General features: G+C 46.5%; 1 protein-coding gene across 2 annotated transcripts in view; it reads left to right on the top strand.

Moving 5' to 3' along the window:
* The first annotated feature begins 595 nt into the window (after positions 1-595).
* The window catches only part of OSBPL10 (oxysterol binding protein like 10), a 299,146-nt gene continuing 282,678 nt past the window's right edge, over positions 596-17,063 (top strand). Inside the window, exon 1 of one of the 2 annotated variants that reach the window (XM_047739005.1) lies at positions 596-1,344. In XM_047739005.1, the coding sequence (XP_047594961.1) occupies positions 1,064-1,344 (281 nt within the window). In that variant the 5' untranslated portion in view covers positions 596-1,063. The remainder of the gene's footprint in view (positions 1,345-17,063) is intronic. The other variant, XM_047738997.1, reaches the window with a different exon arrangement.

Raw genomic sequence — 17,063 nt, 5'->3', positions numbered from 1 at the left:
GCAGAGAACACATCACTATGATTGTAAATCTGTTACTTTCCTTTACCTTTAGCGCACTCTAACCTGTTTTAGGGTCCCTGGTTCCCAGGGTTAGGTGCTCATGGTAACACGGCTCCCTAGGTTTGACTTGCCAGATTTATGGGTCCATCAGTGTGGGGATTAGGGTGAGGCAAGTGAGGCACCCAGAGCACTCAGCGTAAGGAGGCACTGGCAGGAACCTGAGTTCTCTGGCCCCACTTCAGTCAGGGCCCTGGTGTCCATGATGCATTTACCATAACTCTGCAGCGTGAAAACGCTGGGCGCTGAGCTCACCTGCAAGAAAGAAATTTCGACCTGCCCTCCCTCCCCTACCCGACAGGCAGGAGAACCTGGAGGACGTTGCCGCCCTGTGACTTTACTCGGCCTGTGAGGCTCACTGCCAAGTTACCGTGTACGTGTATCTGGCCCAGGCTCGGTGCGGAAGGCAGAGAGAGGGACTGTGCGTGTGTGCCTGTGTCATGCCGGGCGGGTCCATATCCGGCTGGACCGGGTGGGTGGGGCCGCCCCTCCCTCCAGGTCCCGAGGTGGGTTGGGGGTGGGGAGGAACGCGCGGAGATTCCCTGTCGCCCCTTCGGATCCGAGAGGGGGCGGCAGAAGGAACGCGAGGGTGACAGGGCGTGCCCACCCTGCGGCTGGGGGCCCGGCAGCGCCCCCCGCCCCCGGGACCGAACGGCTGAGGGGACTCGAAAGAAGAGGAAGAGGAACCCGAGGAGGGCTCGCCGAACCGGCCACCCGCTCCGAACTTGCCAGGGAAACTAGTGCGGAGGGAGGGGCCGGGGCCGGGGCCGCGGCGGGAGGAGGGGCGGCCGCAGCTGCATCCAGCCCCGTTGGCTTCCTTCCCAGCTCTCCTTCGCCTCCTCCTCTTCCTCCTGTATGAGTCAGGCATTTCCCGGGGATTTGGAGCAGCCACGCGCGGCCCGGGCGCCGGGAGCTGTAGCAGCAGCAGCCGCCGCCGCCGCGCCAGGAGCTTCAGCGCCGGGGCCGCCACCGCGGCGGGCACCCGCGTTCCCGGCGCGCACGGACCATGGAGAGGGCGGCCCAAGGCGCAGACGGCGGCGGGGGCAGCAACAGCAGCAGCCGCAGCAGCAGCCGCGCCACCTCGGCGGGCTCCTCGCCCTCCTGCTCCCTGGCCGGCCGGGGGGTCTCCAGCCGGTCGGCAGTAGCGGGGTTCGGCGGCGGGGGCAGCCGGAGCAGCCCGGGCTCGGTGGCCGCTAGTCCGTCCGGAGGAGGTGGCCGCAGGAGGGAGCCGGCGCTCGAGGGCGTGCTCAGCAAATACACCAACCTCCTCCAGGGTTGGCAGAACAGGTAACGCGCCCGCCGCCCGCGCCACCGCGCGCCCCTCCCCGCGCGCTGCTCTCGGTGTCTGTGTGTGTGTGCGTGCGCGACTGTGCCACCAGCCTAGCGGGAGCCGCCTCGGCGGGGACTCTTCCTGCGCCCCGGCTCCTTTCCAGGTGCGGCGCCGGCATAGGGCGCGCTGTGACCCCACCCCAGCACCGCAGTGGCGGGGAAGGTGGGGCGAGAGCCCCGGTTTTCTTTTGCACCGGCACCTGCAGGGACTGGAGTGGCGGGAGGAGCCCGCTGGTCCCAGGGCCCTGCCTGCTAGCGGTTTCCCGTACTCCTGAAGAATGGCTGAGGAAGGGAGGCGGGGGTGGGGGGGTGGGGGGGGTTCGTGCTTTGTGCCTGGCTGAAAAAGCTTTAATACAGCTGGTCCCATCAGAACAATACTCTCCGTAATATAGTTCCTTTACAACTTTAGTGTTTAAAAACACCACCACCACCGACAAAACCTTCCACTTATTCGGCGCTTTCCAGAGCGCGTGCTACCTCCTGCCCCGTTGGAGGCTTGAGACCTCCAATCTCTGCAACAGAAGTTTAGTTTTTTATTTATTTATTTATTTATTTTTTATTTAAACAACCTCTCCCCTTTGGAAATGGACACTTTGCTATTTAAATTGTTATTTCCCCCCGCTTTAGGTGCCCTTTGAAGTTCTTTGCTCACTCACTCTACCCTCACAGTTGGGAAACCTAGTTAGGGCCAGGCGAAAGGATGGGGATGTCAAGGGAAGGAGATCCCAGCGCACTTGTATTGGTGAAAATATGTGGGGCTCAATAGAGAGGATAGTGAGGAAGACTTGGATGGAGCAGATGTGGTGCTGCCATTTACAGTTCTTTCCTCCTTTCTTCCTTCCTTTCTTTCTCTCTTAATTTTTTTTTAATACTTTTTCAAAAACAAGCCAGAGGGAGATACAAACGTCCATGCAAGAGGAATGGGGATTTTTGGAGAGTTTGTTGATAGATCTTTTGTTCTGCTCTTAATAGCCCTTGGATTTTAGGACTTGGAGTTCTTAAAAGGATGCTTGTGGAGTTTGAACCTGACCCTGGGAACTCTTGCTTCTCTCTGCTGATTAGACTAGATTCCTTGGTGCTCTCTCCCTGCAGATAGATTGGAATCGTTCAGATTGCTTCCAGCTGAAACTTTGATCAGGCAGTTACTTACAGGAAACTCAACTAGGAGGAAGATGACTCCCTAAGTATGGACACTGAGTTGTTTATAGATACTAGAGACAGAGAACTTTCTGAGTCACCTGGGTTTCCTCGGAGATCTGCTACTATGTCAGTGGAAGTTGCACTGTAACTTTTGAATCTTTTTATTTCTCAAAATAGACCTGCTGTGTGCTGTTGCCTCTTCTTTTCCTCCTTCAATTTTTGAAAGCTGAAAAAGAACAGGTAGAGTGTGTAGGATGAGGGAGACATGAGATGACTAAATCTGATTTCAGTTCTTGGTAATCATGCCGTGTTGGTGACAGCGTCTGTTTTGTGTGTTGGGCAGTCACTTTAAGTGCTCTTGCTCTCTCTCTCTCTCTTTTTTTTACAAGTAGCTTATGAGGCCAACAGAGATTTTACCCTGGATTACAGTTGTTTCACTTGGGGACGGTATTTTACCTGCAATGCATATTAAAGGATTTGCTCTTTGCTGTGGATTTAGGAGGAATTGGAGTCACTCATGCTTTTGTATAATTTTAAATCCACTGGGGTATTTAGGTTATGCCAGATCAGGAATAGGAAATTGATGATAATAATAGTAGGAATAATAATAGTGATGTGATTGCAGGCTGTGTAGGTGAAATGAGCTGCATACACTGGTGAGGTCTTAGCTTTGTTGAGTTTGTTTACTGTGGTCTATAGCTGCCAGTGTTTCTTCTTAACCCCAGTACACTCATGATTTTCTCAGTAACCACTGACTCCCAGAGCATTGTCTCTTTCTAATGGTTAATGTCTCAGTGGCCAGGTCTCTGTTCCCCACATCCGCGTTCTCTGAACTGTGGCCGAGGGTCCATTAGTGGTCTGGAGAGGATTTGTGATGATTCAGTGATTGCACATTTTTTTCCTCTCAAGGAGAGGTCTGGAACAGTGAAAAGGAAAAGAGAAGAGGAGAAAGAATACATTCACTTGTTCATGAGTTTGTTTATTCAGAGACTAAATTTATTGAGGACCTACTATGTGCTAGGCTGGAGCTCTTCCACTTGATCTTAGCCAAATGGCCAAGAAGTGCTGAGCTGGAGCTATTCTAGTGTGCAGAATGCATAGGCGTCTTCCCTTGAAGTAGCGCAGGGCATGCAGAATTGAGAGGAAGGAGTCCAGAGCTCCCTAGTCTAGGGGAATGCCTTGGTACAAACAGTGGGGTGACCCCATGCAAATTACCTTCGCTTTTGGACCTCGTGGTATATTCTTTTGGCAGTACTTTTTTTTTTTTTTTTAAAGATTTTATTTATTTATTTGACAGAGAAATCACAAGTAGGCAGAGAGGCAGGCAGAGAGAGAGGAGGAAGCAGGCTCTCTGCTGAGCAGAAAGCCCGATGTGGGGCTCGAACCCAGGACCTGGGATCATGACCTGAGCCGAAGGCAGCGGCTTAACCCACTGAGCCACCCAGGTGCCCTTGGCAGTACTTTTTAAGTTGCCTACAGTTCACGACAAATCTCCAGCCACGGAGTTCTTGGCTAGCATGTGTTTCCAGACTGCGCCCTTCACCAGTTTCCAGGATGTGGTACCTATCACCCGAGAGCAGTTTTTACTCAAGTGTCCTCTTGGGGGACCTCACGTTGCTACAGAGTGTATATTCTAACACTCAGTGTCATTTTCTGCCACCATTCACTGGTAGCACGCTTGGCCCTGTAGCCACTCCCCCAGGAAGGCAGTTTGGGGTGGAGCATAAACAAGGTGACGGATAGAGAGGCTCCAGGAGAGAAGGCTGCACGTGGTGGGACACGTTCAAGTCAGGAGAGTACATCCAGAGCCCATGGGCTGAGGGAGTGCGAAATAGATCAGAGCATGGTGAAAAGGTACACTGAAGAGACTCTGTAATCATTACAGCTAAGGGAAAATATTTCCGGTATCACAGTAAGGTGTAGTTCTATAAGATGGTGTTTAAGAGGGAATGCATCTAAGCAGATGAACAAAACAACCACAGAAGTGGCAGGTGCTATGAAGATGAAAAAAATACAGTTGGCCTTGAACAACCAAGGGGTTAAGGGGACCAAACCCTGTACAGTCGAATATCCTATATAACTTTCAACTTCCCCAGAACTTAACTACTGATAGCTTACTGTCAGTCAAAAGCCTTACCAATAACATAAACAGTTGATGAACACATGTTTTGACTGTTATGTGTCTTATATATTACAATAAAGTAAGCTAGGGAAAAGAAAATGTTATTAAGGAAATTATAAGGAAGAGAAAATATACTTACGGTACTGCTGTATTTATGTAAAAAAAAAAATCTGTGTATTCCTGGACCTGCACAGTTCGAACCCCTGTTGTTCAAGGGTCAACTGTATTAAAAAAAATGATGAGAAATAAGTATTTGTGGAAATGATATGTGTGGATCTAGTGTCTTTACTGCTACTCATGTTTTAATCTAGAGAACTATCTGTTCATTCCTGTTTTGGTTTTCATAGGGAGTGAAGCAGGGGGAGAGTGAACCCCAAGAGCTAGGAGAGGCAGGCCAGTGCCAGGTCACATGGCGCCCTGTAGGCCAGGGGAAAAATTCGAGGCTGTGTTCTGGTGGTCCAGAAGGATTTTAGGCGGAAAGATGAGACATTTGGATTTGTGATTTAAAAAGTTCACTCCAGGGGTGTTTGGGTGGCTCAGTCGGTTAGGCATCTGCCTTCGGCTCAGGCTCAGATTGTGATCCCAGGGTCTTGGGATGGAGGCTCGCATCCAGCTCCCTGCTCGCGGGGAGACTGCTTCTGCCTCTCCCTCTGCCTGCTGCTCCCCTCTGCTTGTGCTCTGTCTCTCCATCAAATAAATGAATAAAATCTTAAAAAAAAAAGTTCTCTCTGGGTACTATGTGGAGATGAGGTTTTCAAAGGGTCAGTCAGATAGGGAAGTGAGAGACCACTGATGAGCTCCTTGTGGGGGTCTAAACAGAGGATACCAGTGGCTTGCCCTTGGGGGATAGGGGAAGTGGAGGAACAGTACATTTTTGGGGTAGGGAGGCTAGAAATTGCTGATGGGTTGGATGAGGAGGTGAGAGAGAGAGGGGAGCCAGGGAGAACTTTTGACTTTGGAGCTCTGAGAGACTTGGGATGTTGAGGTATTCTTTATAGAGATGAGGGTCACAGGGGAGGATAGGGGACAACCAGGAGTTCCCTTTGGGCTGTGTTCAGTTTGAGATGTCTACACCTAGTGAGAAATTGGCTATATGAACTCTAATTTGCCCTAAGGCTAATTTTAGTCTCACCCAAGAGAACTATTTTGGGTTTGCTCATAATAACAGGTGTTTGAGAAAGTAATTTCTAATTGGATCTAAAAAGTGGTATTTAAATATTTGAGGGTCCTCATTGCTATTCAGTTTTTATTATCTAGAGAAAAGAAGATATTACAAATATGAAACCCACCTCCTGTGTGTGTGTGTGTGTGTGTGTGTGTGTGTGTGTGTGTGTGTGTGTGTGAGATTAGTGGGGTTGTAAGAACTCTAAAGTATTAAAAGGCAAGGGGTGCCCTGGGTGACTCAGTCGGTTAAGCATCTGAGTCTCGATTTCGGCTCAGATCATGATCTCAGGGTTGTGAGATCGAACCCCACATGCTCAGCAGGGAGCCTGCTCAAGACTCCCTGCCCCCCCGCCTCACATGTGCACCCTCTCTCGCTCAAATACATAAATAAATCTTTAAAAAAATATTAAAAGGCAAGTCTTGAATAGAATAAGTAAGGTAGTATGAGCAAAATAACACCTCAGGCCAGCAGTAGACATTTATTTAGAACGTAAGGGGAGTGTGGACCCTGGGGCCAAACCTTGACATCAGTATTTAGCACGCGTGTCACCTTGGGCCAGTTCCTTAATTGCTCTGGGCTTCTGTTTTCTCATCTCTTAAATGGAGAAAAGATGTTACCCTTCTCATTAGTTCAGTGTGACGATTACATGAGGATACTAGTCTGTAAGTGGCTGAGAACAGTACATAGCAAGATCTGGAGAACTGTAGGCTAATATTGGATCTTCAGTTTGTCCCTCTTAAATGGATCCTTTCTGGTCCATAAAGTTCTTGGTTTATTTTCTGAATGCTGTGGTTACCCTGGGACTCCATTGACATAATTATCCCAGAGTTCTTTGGCGAGCATATGAGGATTTGGTTTTGAAGGCATCATTTTAAAACTTGGAACCCAGCAAACATTTGCATAACTATGGCAAGTGACTTACTCCCCTCCTCCAGCCTCAGATCCCTGTCTCCCTTCCCTGGTCTATTTTTCTCCATAATCACCACCGTCTGACACGCTCCATATTTTATTCTGGTCTCTGCATGGGATGTAAGCTCCCTGAGGACAGAGAATAATTTGCTTTATTCACTGCTGTATCCCCAGTGTCTATAACAGAGTCTGGCATGTAATAAGGGTTCAGTAGATACTATCGAATAACTAAGAGATTGAATGAACGACAGAGAAGAAGTTAAACCAGGGTTTACTTGTGTTTCAGCCAGTGTTAGCTACTGTTGCTGTAATTCTTGGTTCTCTGCCTGCTTTTATGGCCTTGTGGACTCCCAGAGTTCATAGGTCTTCTCATTTGCTCTGCTGTCTGCAAACTTTGGGTTTTATCTTCCGGGTCAGCAAGTCTGACTTATCTTGTGACGTGCCCGCCCTGACTTAGGGCCCACCACTGCTCACCTAGTGTGGGCCTTTAGTGGCCAGATAGCCAGGGCTTGGTTTTGACCCGATCTGCATTAATGACATGCTTTGGGAATGCAGTGTTGAGCCTCTGGTCATGGTTTTCCAGGGTTTTGGGGCGACTTGGCTCATTTAGAAAAGTCAAGGGGGCATATATTAACTTTTAAAACCACTCTGAATTAAAATAAATGCTTTTTGAGTACTCTGTAAATTTTAGAGGCAGTTGGTGATACCAGAGTTGAAAAATCGTGGCTCTGGGTTTTCTGTTCTTGCCCACATGTACTTAGAAAGTATTCACACGTCTTGCTGTCTGGATTGCCGGATTGCTGTGAGCCTGTGTACTCAAATCCTTTAGGGACGCTGGATTACTTCACGGACAGCGATAATAAAGGGGTGGTTGCCTAGGTTACACAAGAGCATATAATGTGATTTATTCACTTATGGTTCACAATATTTATTGAGGACCTGCCTGAGTTAACCCCTCCCTGTGGGATGTGCTCTTCCTCTCCCTTTTGAAAATTGTGTGTATCTGAGGAGATATATGCCAAATGGTGACCATGGGTTTCCTTTGTTGGTGGGTGGTGGGTGATACTATTTCTCCTTTTTTCCCCCATTATTATTTTTTCTTCCCTGAGGTGAACTTACATCCATTCTGCAGTCTGAAAATTACAGAGGGGGAAAAATTTTCACCTATCTCTGAGTAACTAGTTTTTGAGAGTAAGGTTGAAGTTTAACATACATTCAGAAGAGTACACAACTTCTAAGTGTACAGAGTTCTGTGGGTTTTTGTAAATGGGACATACCCAGATCAAGAACCAGCAGCCAGCCCCTTCCCGCCTCCTTTCCAGTCATTTCCCCCACCGGGCCTCCACTGTTGACTTGCAGTACCTTGCATGAGCTAGGCCTCTTCTTGACTTTCATGTTGTACAGCATGTGATCTTTTGTGCCAGGCATCTCACTCTTAACATGCTTGTAAGCCCCGCCATGTTGCTGTGTATAATTGTAGTCTGCGTCCACTGCCGTTTGGAATTCCACCATGTGGATATACTAAACACACTGACATTGACCACAGATTGACCTCTTCCTGGGTTTTCCTTGCAAATAACACTGCTGTATGGTTTGGAGAACATATGTATGCATTTCTCTGAGTGTATACCTAGGAGTGAGATCTTGTGTGACAGTGTTTGCAAGTGTCCAGCTTATTAGAGGCTGCCGGAGGGTTTTACAAAGTGGTTGTGTCTGTTAACATTCCCACTAGAAGTGTATGAGGGTTCCAGGGGCTCCTCGTCCTCATCGACACTTGATAGTGTCTCTTCTTGTTTTAGCCAGTCTGTTGGGTGGGTGGTGGCATCTGATTATGGTTTTAATTTCTTGATGACTAATGAAGTTTTACATCTTTTTGTTTGCCTTCTGGCCATTTGTATTTCACATTTCGTGAGGTGCTGTGTAAATCCTTGACCATTTGTATACTGGGGTGTCTGCCTTTTTCATATTGACTTGGGAAAGTTCTTTATAGATTCCAGATACAAGTTTGTTGATGGGTATATGTACACGTGCACGTGGGCACCGCATAGAGACAGCAGATATCTTCACTGTGTTTTGTTTTGTCATCTCTTTGCCATGTTTGTCTTGATAAACACAAATTTTAAATTTTAATATAGTCACATTTAAAATTTTTTTTCCTGGGGTGCCTGGGTGGCTTATTTGGTTAAGTGTATGCCTTTGGCTCAGGTCATGATCCCAGGGTCCTGGGAATGAGCCCTGCGTTGGGCTCCCTGCTCAGCGGGGAGCCTGCTTCCCTTCCCCCTCTGCTCCTCCTCCCTGCTTGAGTTCCCACCGTCTCTCTCTATAATAAATAAATAAAATCTTAAAAAAATACAATTTTTTTCCTTTATGATTAGTTCTTTATGAGTACTGTTTAGGAAATCTTTGCCTAATCCACAGTCATGAGGCTGTTCTCTGATGTATTCTTTCAAGGGGAAAAAAAATCCCTTTTATTAATTTGAATATTTCTTAAAAGTTTGAATTGATATTGGAGGAGTGTGGACACCTGGCAGAAACAATCCTGGACTTAAGGCTCCCAATCTATATTAGTTTCATATGGCTGTTGTAACAAATGACAACAAATGTGGAGGCTCCCAACAACAGACATTTATTTTCTCACGGCTCTGGAGGCCAGAAGTCTGAAGTTAGTTCCACCGGGCCAAAATCAAGGTCTTGGCAGGCCCAAGCTTTCACCAGATACTGTAAGGGACAATTAATTTCTTGCTTCCTCCAGCTTCTGGTGGCTGCTCACATTCCTTGGCTCATAAGCCCTCATTCCAGGTTCTGCCTCTGTCTCCGCATTGCCCTCTCCTCTGTGTGTGTCAGGTCTCCCTCTTCCTCCCTCTTGGAAGGACTCCTGTGACTGCATTTAGGGCCCACTGAGATCATCCAGGATAATCTCCCCATTTTAAAATCCTTCCTTGAATCATGGGTGCCATATGCACTATAAGGTAACACTTGCAGTTTCCAGGGATTAGGACATGGACGTTGTGGGGGTCAGGTATGGCATGCACAGCCTCCACAGAGTCATAATTCTGAGGAGGTTCTGAAGCTCTCTAGTCTCCCTTCCCCATCCACCTTTCCCACCCTTCCCTGGTTGCCATGGTGACAGCTGTCTCTGTCCTGAAAGGGTTGCTGTCATGACTGTAAGTTGGCTGGTCAGGAAGGGTTGGTGGATTCATTCATCTCTGTCTGCTGGACAGACCCCTTGGGCAAATGCAAGGTAGGCATTATTGTGAAGGAAACTCTTTCTAATGCCAGGGAGCAAACCCAATTTGCTTTCATGGGCAAATGAGACTTTCTTTGGGCTTTCTGTAAATACCATTGAGTAATCACCTTGGAAGTAAGTATACATGTAATAATCTGTGTCTTCCATTTTGTCATCTGAATGACTCATTAGCCTGAGGACTTTTGTTTTTTAAAAAAGTATAATTAAATACAGTAAAAGACCCGGGTCTCAGGTGTTCTATTTGATGAATTTTGACAACTGTACCATGTAAGTGCTGCTTCAGAAAGTACAGAACATTCTCTGATCCACTCCCCCCCACCCAATTTCCCTGTGCTCCTTGCCAGTCAGCTCTCCTTCCCCTGCAATCTGTTTCTGATTTTTATTGCTGTGAATTAGTTTGGTCTGTTCTTGGGTTTCATATAGAGGGACCCATACAGGATATCCTTTTTGGAGTCTGGTTTATTTCGGTCTGCCTGATGTTCTGAGATTTCTCCATGATGCCGTATCTATCAGTAGATTATAATTTTGTTGTTGTTGTTGTCGTTGTCGTCGAGTAATCTGACATTCTGGGGTTATACCACAGTTTATCTGTTCTCTTGTAGGGGGGCATTTGGGCTGTTTCCCATTTTTGACTATTACCAATAAAACTGTTGTATGTTGTAAGCCTTTGTGTGGGCATGTGCTTTTATTTCTCTTTATTTTTTATTTTATATTATATTTATTATATTTTATATTTTTATTATATTTAATAGAAATATTATATTTTAATATTTATTATTATATTTTATTTCTCTTTTTAAAATTTCTCTCTGAATGTCCTAGAGAAGGGAATTGCAGGGTCATAGGATGGGGCATGGAGAAACTCCCAGAGTGTTCTCCAGAGAGGCTGAAGCATTTCCCACTCTACCAGCCCTGTCGGAACGAATGGGTTGCTCTGCATCCCAGCCAGCTTCTGAGAGGGCCACCTGCGGGAACACAGGGTAATGAAGTGGTTAGACCTCTTTGCCATTCCAGCTTAGCCTCTTTTTTTTTTTTTTTTTTTTTTTTTTGCGAGGTGACCTTGGACAAGTCACTCAGCTCTTCACGGGCGGTCACGGGCGGTCTAGTGCAGTGGGTAGTGCTCTGTTGGTTCTCGGTGAAAGTTTGTCTACTGGGAGTCCTATATTTTAGACGGATGGGTAACTTTGTGGAACCATGGGGACGAGCTGGTTGTGGTTTTAGACCCCAACCTTAGCAAATAGGCAGGTTTTTCTAAGCCCTTTCTCCTCTGCACGGGGACCTAGGTGACAAATTATTTGATTTGTCTCCTGGATGACTGTGTTCCTTTCCTGTGGAGCCTGGGATTCCTCAGAGCCTGCTCTAGTGGACAGTTGTTTGAAAACTCTGGGAAAAAGAAGAGATGCAGCCTTTGTGTCCCGAAAGGAGGTTTGAAGTGATGGCTCCGGAAATGTGGGAGGTTTTCTGCTGCTCTGCCTGGCTCCTGCCTGATGTGATTTGGGGCCAGGCCAAGACAGAATAAACAAGAAAACCATCCAGAATGTGATTTTTGATAACCCAGACTGGATCGAATATGGTCACAACCCAGAAAGAAAGTGCTTTATTTGTGCCTCGTGCAGTGACATCAATAATTATGATAAAACTAGGAAACATTATACACAGTCCTGTGGCAAGCCTATTCTCTGAAGGTCAAAGGAGGCATTTGAGCCATGAATAACCTTTTCATGCTGTGCTATAGTTTTTAGAGGGCTATTTATGTTTTCATGTGGTTAGGTCCCTTCCTATAAATATTTTGATGAAAATACAACAAGTTGAAGGGCGACCAGCATCAGTTTTATTATTTATTTATTTTTTATTTATTTATTTATTTTAAAGATTTTATTTATTTATTTGTCAGAGAGAGAGAGGGAGAGAGAGCGAGCACAGGCAGACAGAATGGCAGGCAGAGGCAGAGGGAGAAGCAGGCTCCCCGACGAGCAAGGAGCCCGATGTGGGACTCGATCCCAGGACGCTGGGATCATGACCTGAGCCAAAGGCAGCTGCTTAACCAACTAAGCCACCCAGGCGTCCCTAGTTTTAATGACTCTTTTCTAGAATGTGTTGAGTGTTTACCTGCAAAGCCAGTTATGTGATCAGTGACTGTGAGCTGGGGAGGACTGTGGGATTCGGACTGCCTCGGAAGCAGTAGGATTTACGTTCTCCCACTGGGGTTCCATCTGAGCCACTTGTTCAGGGGACTCAAATGGGTTTGGTGATGGAGACAGAAGACCCTCAAACCGTTCTGCAGTGGTCAGTCCGTCCGAGGCGTGGGGTGGGGGCGCGCTGCTACGACACAATGGAAACCTCTGCCACAGTTTTCCGGGGCGTCTTGGCTGTGAAGTGGAATCTGGACGGACTCGGGAAACTTGCCAAGTCCTGAGTAGGCAGGCAGTATCAGCCCCCACATGTACTCCTCTTCACTTGTACTTAGGCCTGCTGGAATGTTCACACCCCACGTATTTGTGGGGCACCTTTTGTGTGCGTGCCAAACGCCAGGTGAGACGCTGAGGACTCAGGAACGAGAAAACACAGGCCAGATTTTGAGGAGCCGACTGCCTAAAGCAGAGGTGGGCAAACTCTTCCTTTGAGGGCCAGGTAGTTAATATTTCAGGCTTCGTGGGCTCTCCAGTCTCTGTGGCAACTCTGTAATGCTCCCGTGGCAAACAAGTGGGTGCGTCTGTGTTCCAACAAAACTTTATTTACGAAAACAGGTGGTAGGCTGGATTTAGCCTGTGGGTTGGAGTTTGACCATCCCTGCTCTAAAATGACACCCGGCCCCTTAATCAAGTAGTGGAGGACGGGTTCTGTAGTCCTGGGCCTGGGCTTGAGTCCTGCCTCGGCTCTCTCCTACCTGCTTGATTTTGGGCAAGCTGTAACAACCTCTCCGTACGTGCCTCTGTTTCTTTACCTGTGAAATGGGGATGATAGAGCGTCCATGTCCTAGGGTCGTTGAGGTTGGTTGAGAAGCTGTGTGTGAAGGGCTGAGGACAGCAACTGGCAAGCTGTGGGTAGCGTACAGCTGGGGACTCTCCCGTCAGGGAAGCACCCGGCAGTGAGAATGCCAGCTCTGCCTGGGGACGGAGGGGAGGGGGCGGGTGAGCAAGACCCAGAATGTTGACGAGAGGGCTTCATCCCGCAGATGGGAGCCCAGGGAGGGCTTCTCCGGGAGGAGGCTTTCTGAGGATCAAGGTTTGGAAGCAGGACGGAGGAGAAGGTAGGTTTTTGTGGCTGCAGTGCGGGTTGTGGGGTGCGACCAGAGGCGAGGCTGTAGGAGGCTACTGCATGCAGGACCTCTTATGTGGCTGAGAGACCCCAGATCGTAAGCTGTCAGTGTTACTGGGAGGAGTACATTTGTGGGTCCAGGAAGCATCAGATTTTACATCTGTTATTAAGTTGAACCCTTCAGAGGAGATGGGGGGTATTGCAGATCTGTCCGTTCTCTCCTCCTCCTGTTGTCACAGAACACCAGGGTCTAGCTAGATACACAGTTGTCCCTGAGAAAACTACATTTGCATCCTTCATTTCCCTTTCAGCTAGGGATGACTATGTGATTATATTCTAAACATAAGCAGAGTTCTCACAAAGTAGTCTTCTGGAAGTATCTTTGGACCATTCCTTTTTTTTTCTTTTGCTCTTGGAATATAGACATATGGCTGCAACTGGAATACAGACATGGTGGCTGGAATTCCGGCAGCCATCTTGAGGCTTGAGGTGACTGAAATGAAGGCCATCAGGACAGAAGAGACTTGGCCTCTGACAATTCTGTTGGTCAGAGCCACCTCACAAATCTTGGGCTGCCTGCCACTGGAATTTTCCATGATAGGGAGAATAAGCATTTTCTGAAAGCCACGATTCACAGCTAGATCTAACCTTAACTGATGCAGGTAGAATCTCTGTTCCCTGGATGAAGAAACTGAGGCATATATTGACTCACAGTCATTATGTGTCGCACTGTCAGTAAGTAAATTGTGTCACACAGTCAGTAAGTAAGTTGCGGAGCCACAATATGTCTGACTCCAAAGTGTGTTTTCTTTCCATCACTCTGGAAAGAACTTGGAGATCTCCAACCCCCTCATTTCATGGATGAGATCACGGAGGGCTTTGCCTCAGGGTAGACCTGTACCAGCTTATTTTGCCCGGAGATAATCATTATTGTGTTTTATCCCTCACTCTTGCTCTCCTGCTGTGGTCTTCCCAAAGAAGGGGCCTCTTGGTTTAATGAGTGGTTTTGTTTCCCTCCCATGGGCAGAATCTCTTGCTGTGAGTAGTTGATGTCTGGTGGTCCTTTTCCTTGGTCAGGAAGCATCACTGCTTCAGGGCCATGTTCACAGCCTTCACAATCCTCCTTGGTAATGACTTTGCTTGCTCGTCCTGTCTTTTCTTCACCAGGGCTTTTAGGGCTGGTGGAGGGGGGCTCCTTGGCCCTTTGGCTTTTGTAAGAACTGGCAGACGAATCTTGATTTACACAGAAGCCTCCAGGTTCATTAAGCTGAGTGTGTGCACTTTGGCCGAAAGGGGTCACATATTTTGAACACCCCGCTTTTCAGATTCTTTTTTTTTTTTTTTTAAGATTTTATTTATTTATTTGACAGAGATCACAAGTAGGCAGAGAGGCAGGCAGAAAGGGAGAGAGGAGGAAGCAGGCTCACTGCCGAGCAGAGAGCCCGATACGGGGCTCAATCCCAGGACCCTGAGATTATGACCTGAGCCGAAGGCAGAGGCTTTAAACCACTGAGCCACCCAGGCGCCCCCGCTTTTCAGATTCTTGTGTATCTGAGCCCCACCCTATTACTACTACCTTAAAAATGGGCCTACTGACCCCCTTGGCTAACCTTAGCACAGCACACAACTTTTCTGTGTGCACGTTCCAGCTGACTCATTCAGTGGACGGGTCCCTAACAAGTTGAAGCACTGTCCAGAGAGCTCTGTTGCACGTTTATTCTACAGCAGCTCACGTTTATGTCGCTCTTTGGACTAGCAAAATGCTTCGTGGTAATTTTTATGAGCTTGGCTGGTGTGCGCTGTTTGCTTTTTTATGAGAAGTCTGCCATTGCTACCTTCGCCCAAAATGTGTTTTATCACTCTTGGAGCCACTTAGTTAATTCAGAGGTTCCCGTAACCGAAGTATTTCTGTCAAATGTCCATCTTCAAGATTCCTTCAGAGTCTGTGGAAACTCAGGAAGATAGTGTAAAAGAATGGCCCAAATGCCAGGGCTTCCTCACGCTTGAGTAAGAAAGATAGGCCATTTTTACAGGGTAGACATAGAGATGCTTCAGAAAATCTTCGTATTAAAGGAAGAGGACCCAACTTACGTCCATGAAATCAAGTTTAAGTCTGGATAGTGTTTTTGAACAAAAGCAAAGCATGACCTCACTTGGAGGAGGCTAAGTTGTAGTTATTCGTGTCGTGGAATTGTCTGAATTTCTGTTTATCTAAACACTTGCTTCCTTTTCCTTTGTAGCATTGGAGCACTTACCGGTATTTTTAGTGTTTTTTGTTTTGTTTTGTTTGTTTCCGTCTTCATTTTTGCTTTGTTTTTGAGTTTGAAACTATAAATTCCCTTCATATCATACAAAATGTACATTTTGCAACTATTAAATAGAACTCGTGATCTGATATTTTCTTTTCCTGCAAATGATAGTGTTATGACAACTGGAAAATTTGTATAAGGTCTGTAAGTAATAGTACTGTATCCTTGTAAATTATTTGATTTTAGTAGTTGTACATCGAAGTTTTTAGGGGTAAAGGGGCATTTGTTGGCAGCTTATTCTCAAGAGACATATATATGGTGATAAAACAACTGTGGTAAGATGTTAATAGTTCTTTAGCAGTAAGTAATTCTTTGTACTATTATGACTTTTTTTGCATTGAATTAATTTTATTTTTAAAATTTTTAATAAACATATAATGTATTTTTATCCCCAGGGGTACAGGTCTGTGAATCACCAGGTTTACACACTTCACAGCACTCACCATAGCACATACCCTCCCCAATGTCCATAACCCCACCCCCCTCTTCCGACCCCCCTCCCACATCAACCCTCAGTTTGTTTTGTGAGATTAAGAGTCACTTATGGTTTGTCTCCCTCCCGATCCCATCTTGTTTCATTTATTCTTTTCCTACCTCCCCAAACCCCCCATGTTGCATCTCCTATTATGACTTTTCTATTAACTTTGAAATTATATTAAAAAGTTAACAAAAATTCCTTCGGTCTATTTTAAAAAACAAGGCTATGGGGCATGAAGAATATACTTCCTGGCTGAATGTAGCATGTATCTAATGATTAATGAAGCTAATGAATCCTTTCTTCTTTAAGGCTGGTCTCCTAAAGTGGCTGGTGGGGTATCCATTCTGGAACACTTATTCCAGACCAGTTCAGAAGATGCTCCAGGTGTGGTAAATTAGACCATTCAGTATGTTGAAATTGAATTTGTTGGTGGCTGTGAGCAGGTATCCATTAAACTACGTAAATCTGGCATGTTTGCAAGCTTACTGAAAGATCGTGAAACCAAAGGTGTGGGAGATTAGTGTTTTCATCCTTTCCCTGTTTAGTCGTTTTAGCTAATCTCAATGTCAACCAGTTTTGTCATCTATAAACCTGATGGAGTGGGAAGCATATTGCTTGTTCCCCATTATTCCAATATTAGGAAAATGAGAACAAATTATCATTTATATGCATTTTTAAACCTACAACTTTTTATGTAATTTTATTGTCTAGAATTGTGGTGATACCTGTTTTAAAATTGTCTGTAAAGCATTTGTTGAATAAAGAGGACACTGTCTTGGGAATTTTTGTGTGGTAATGGGCCAGTTTCTGAGAGCAGCCTTTGTTGTACCCTTGGTGGCCCTACTGCTAAAGACTTTGGGACTCGAAGTCAGTTCAAGTATTTCCTTGGGGTCAAGCTGGCAGACATTTGTAGTTGAACCATAAGTCGGTGGCCTCTTGGAGTCTAAGGTTCACGGGGTGGTCCCCTGGTGGAGGAGGTCTGCCTTGTCAGTGTTTTCAGCATCTTGGAGGCATTTTGCTCTCTCTTTCTAAAAAACCAGAATCATCCT

The sequence above is a fragment of the Lutra lutra genome, chromosome 1, assembly GCF_902655055.1.
Source record: "Lutra lutra chromosome 1, mLutLut1.2, whole genome shotgun sequence".
Classification (NCBI taxonomy): domain Eukaryota; kingdom Metazoa; phylum Chordata; class Mammalia; order Carnivora; family Mustelidae; genus Lutra; species Lutra lutra.
This window is presented reverse-complemented; position numbering and strand designations above follow the sequence as displayed.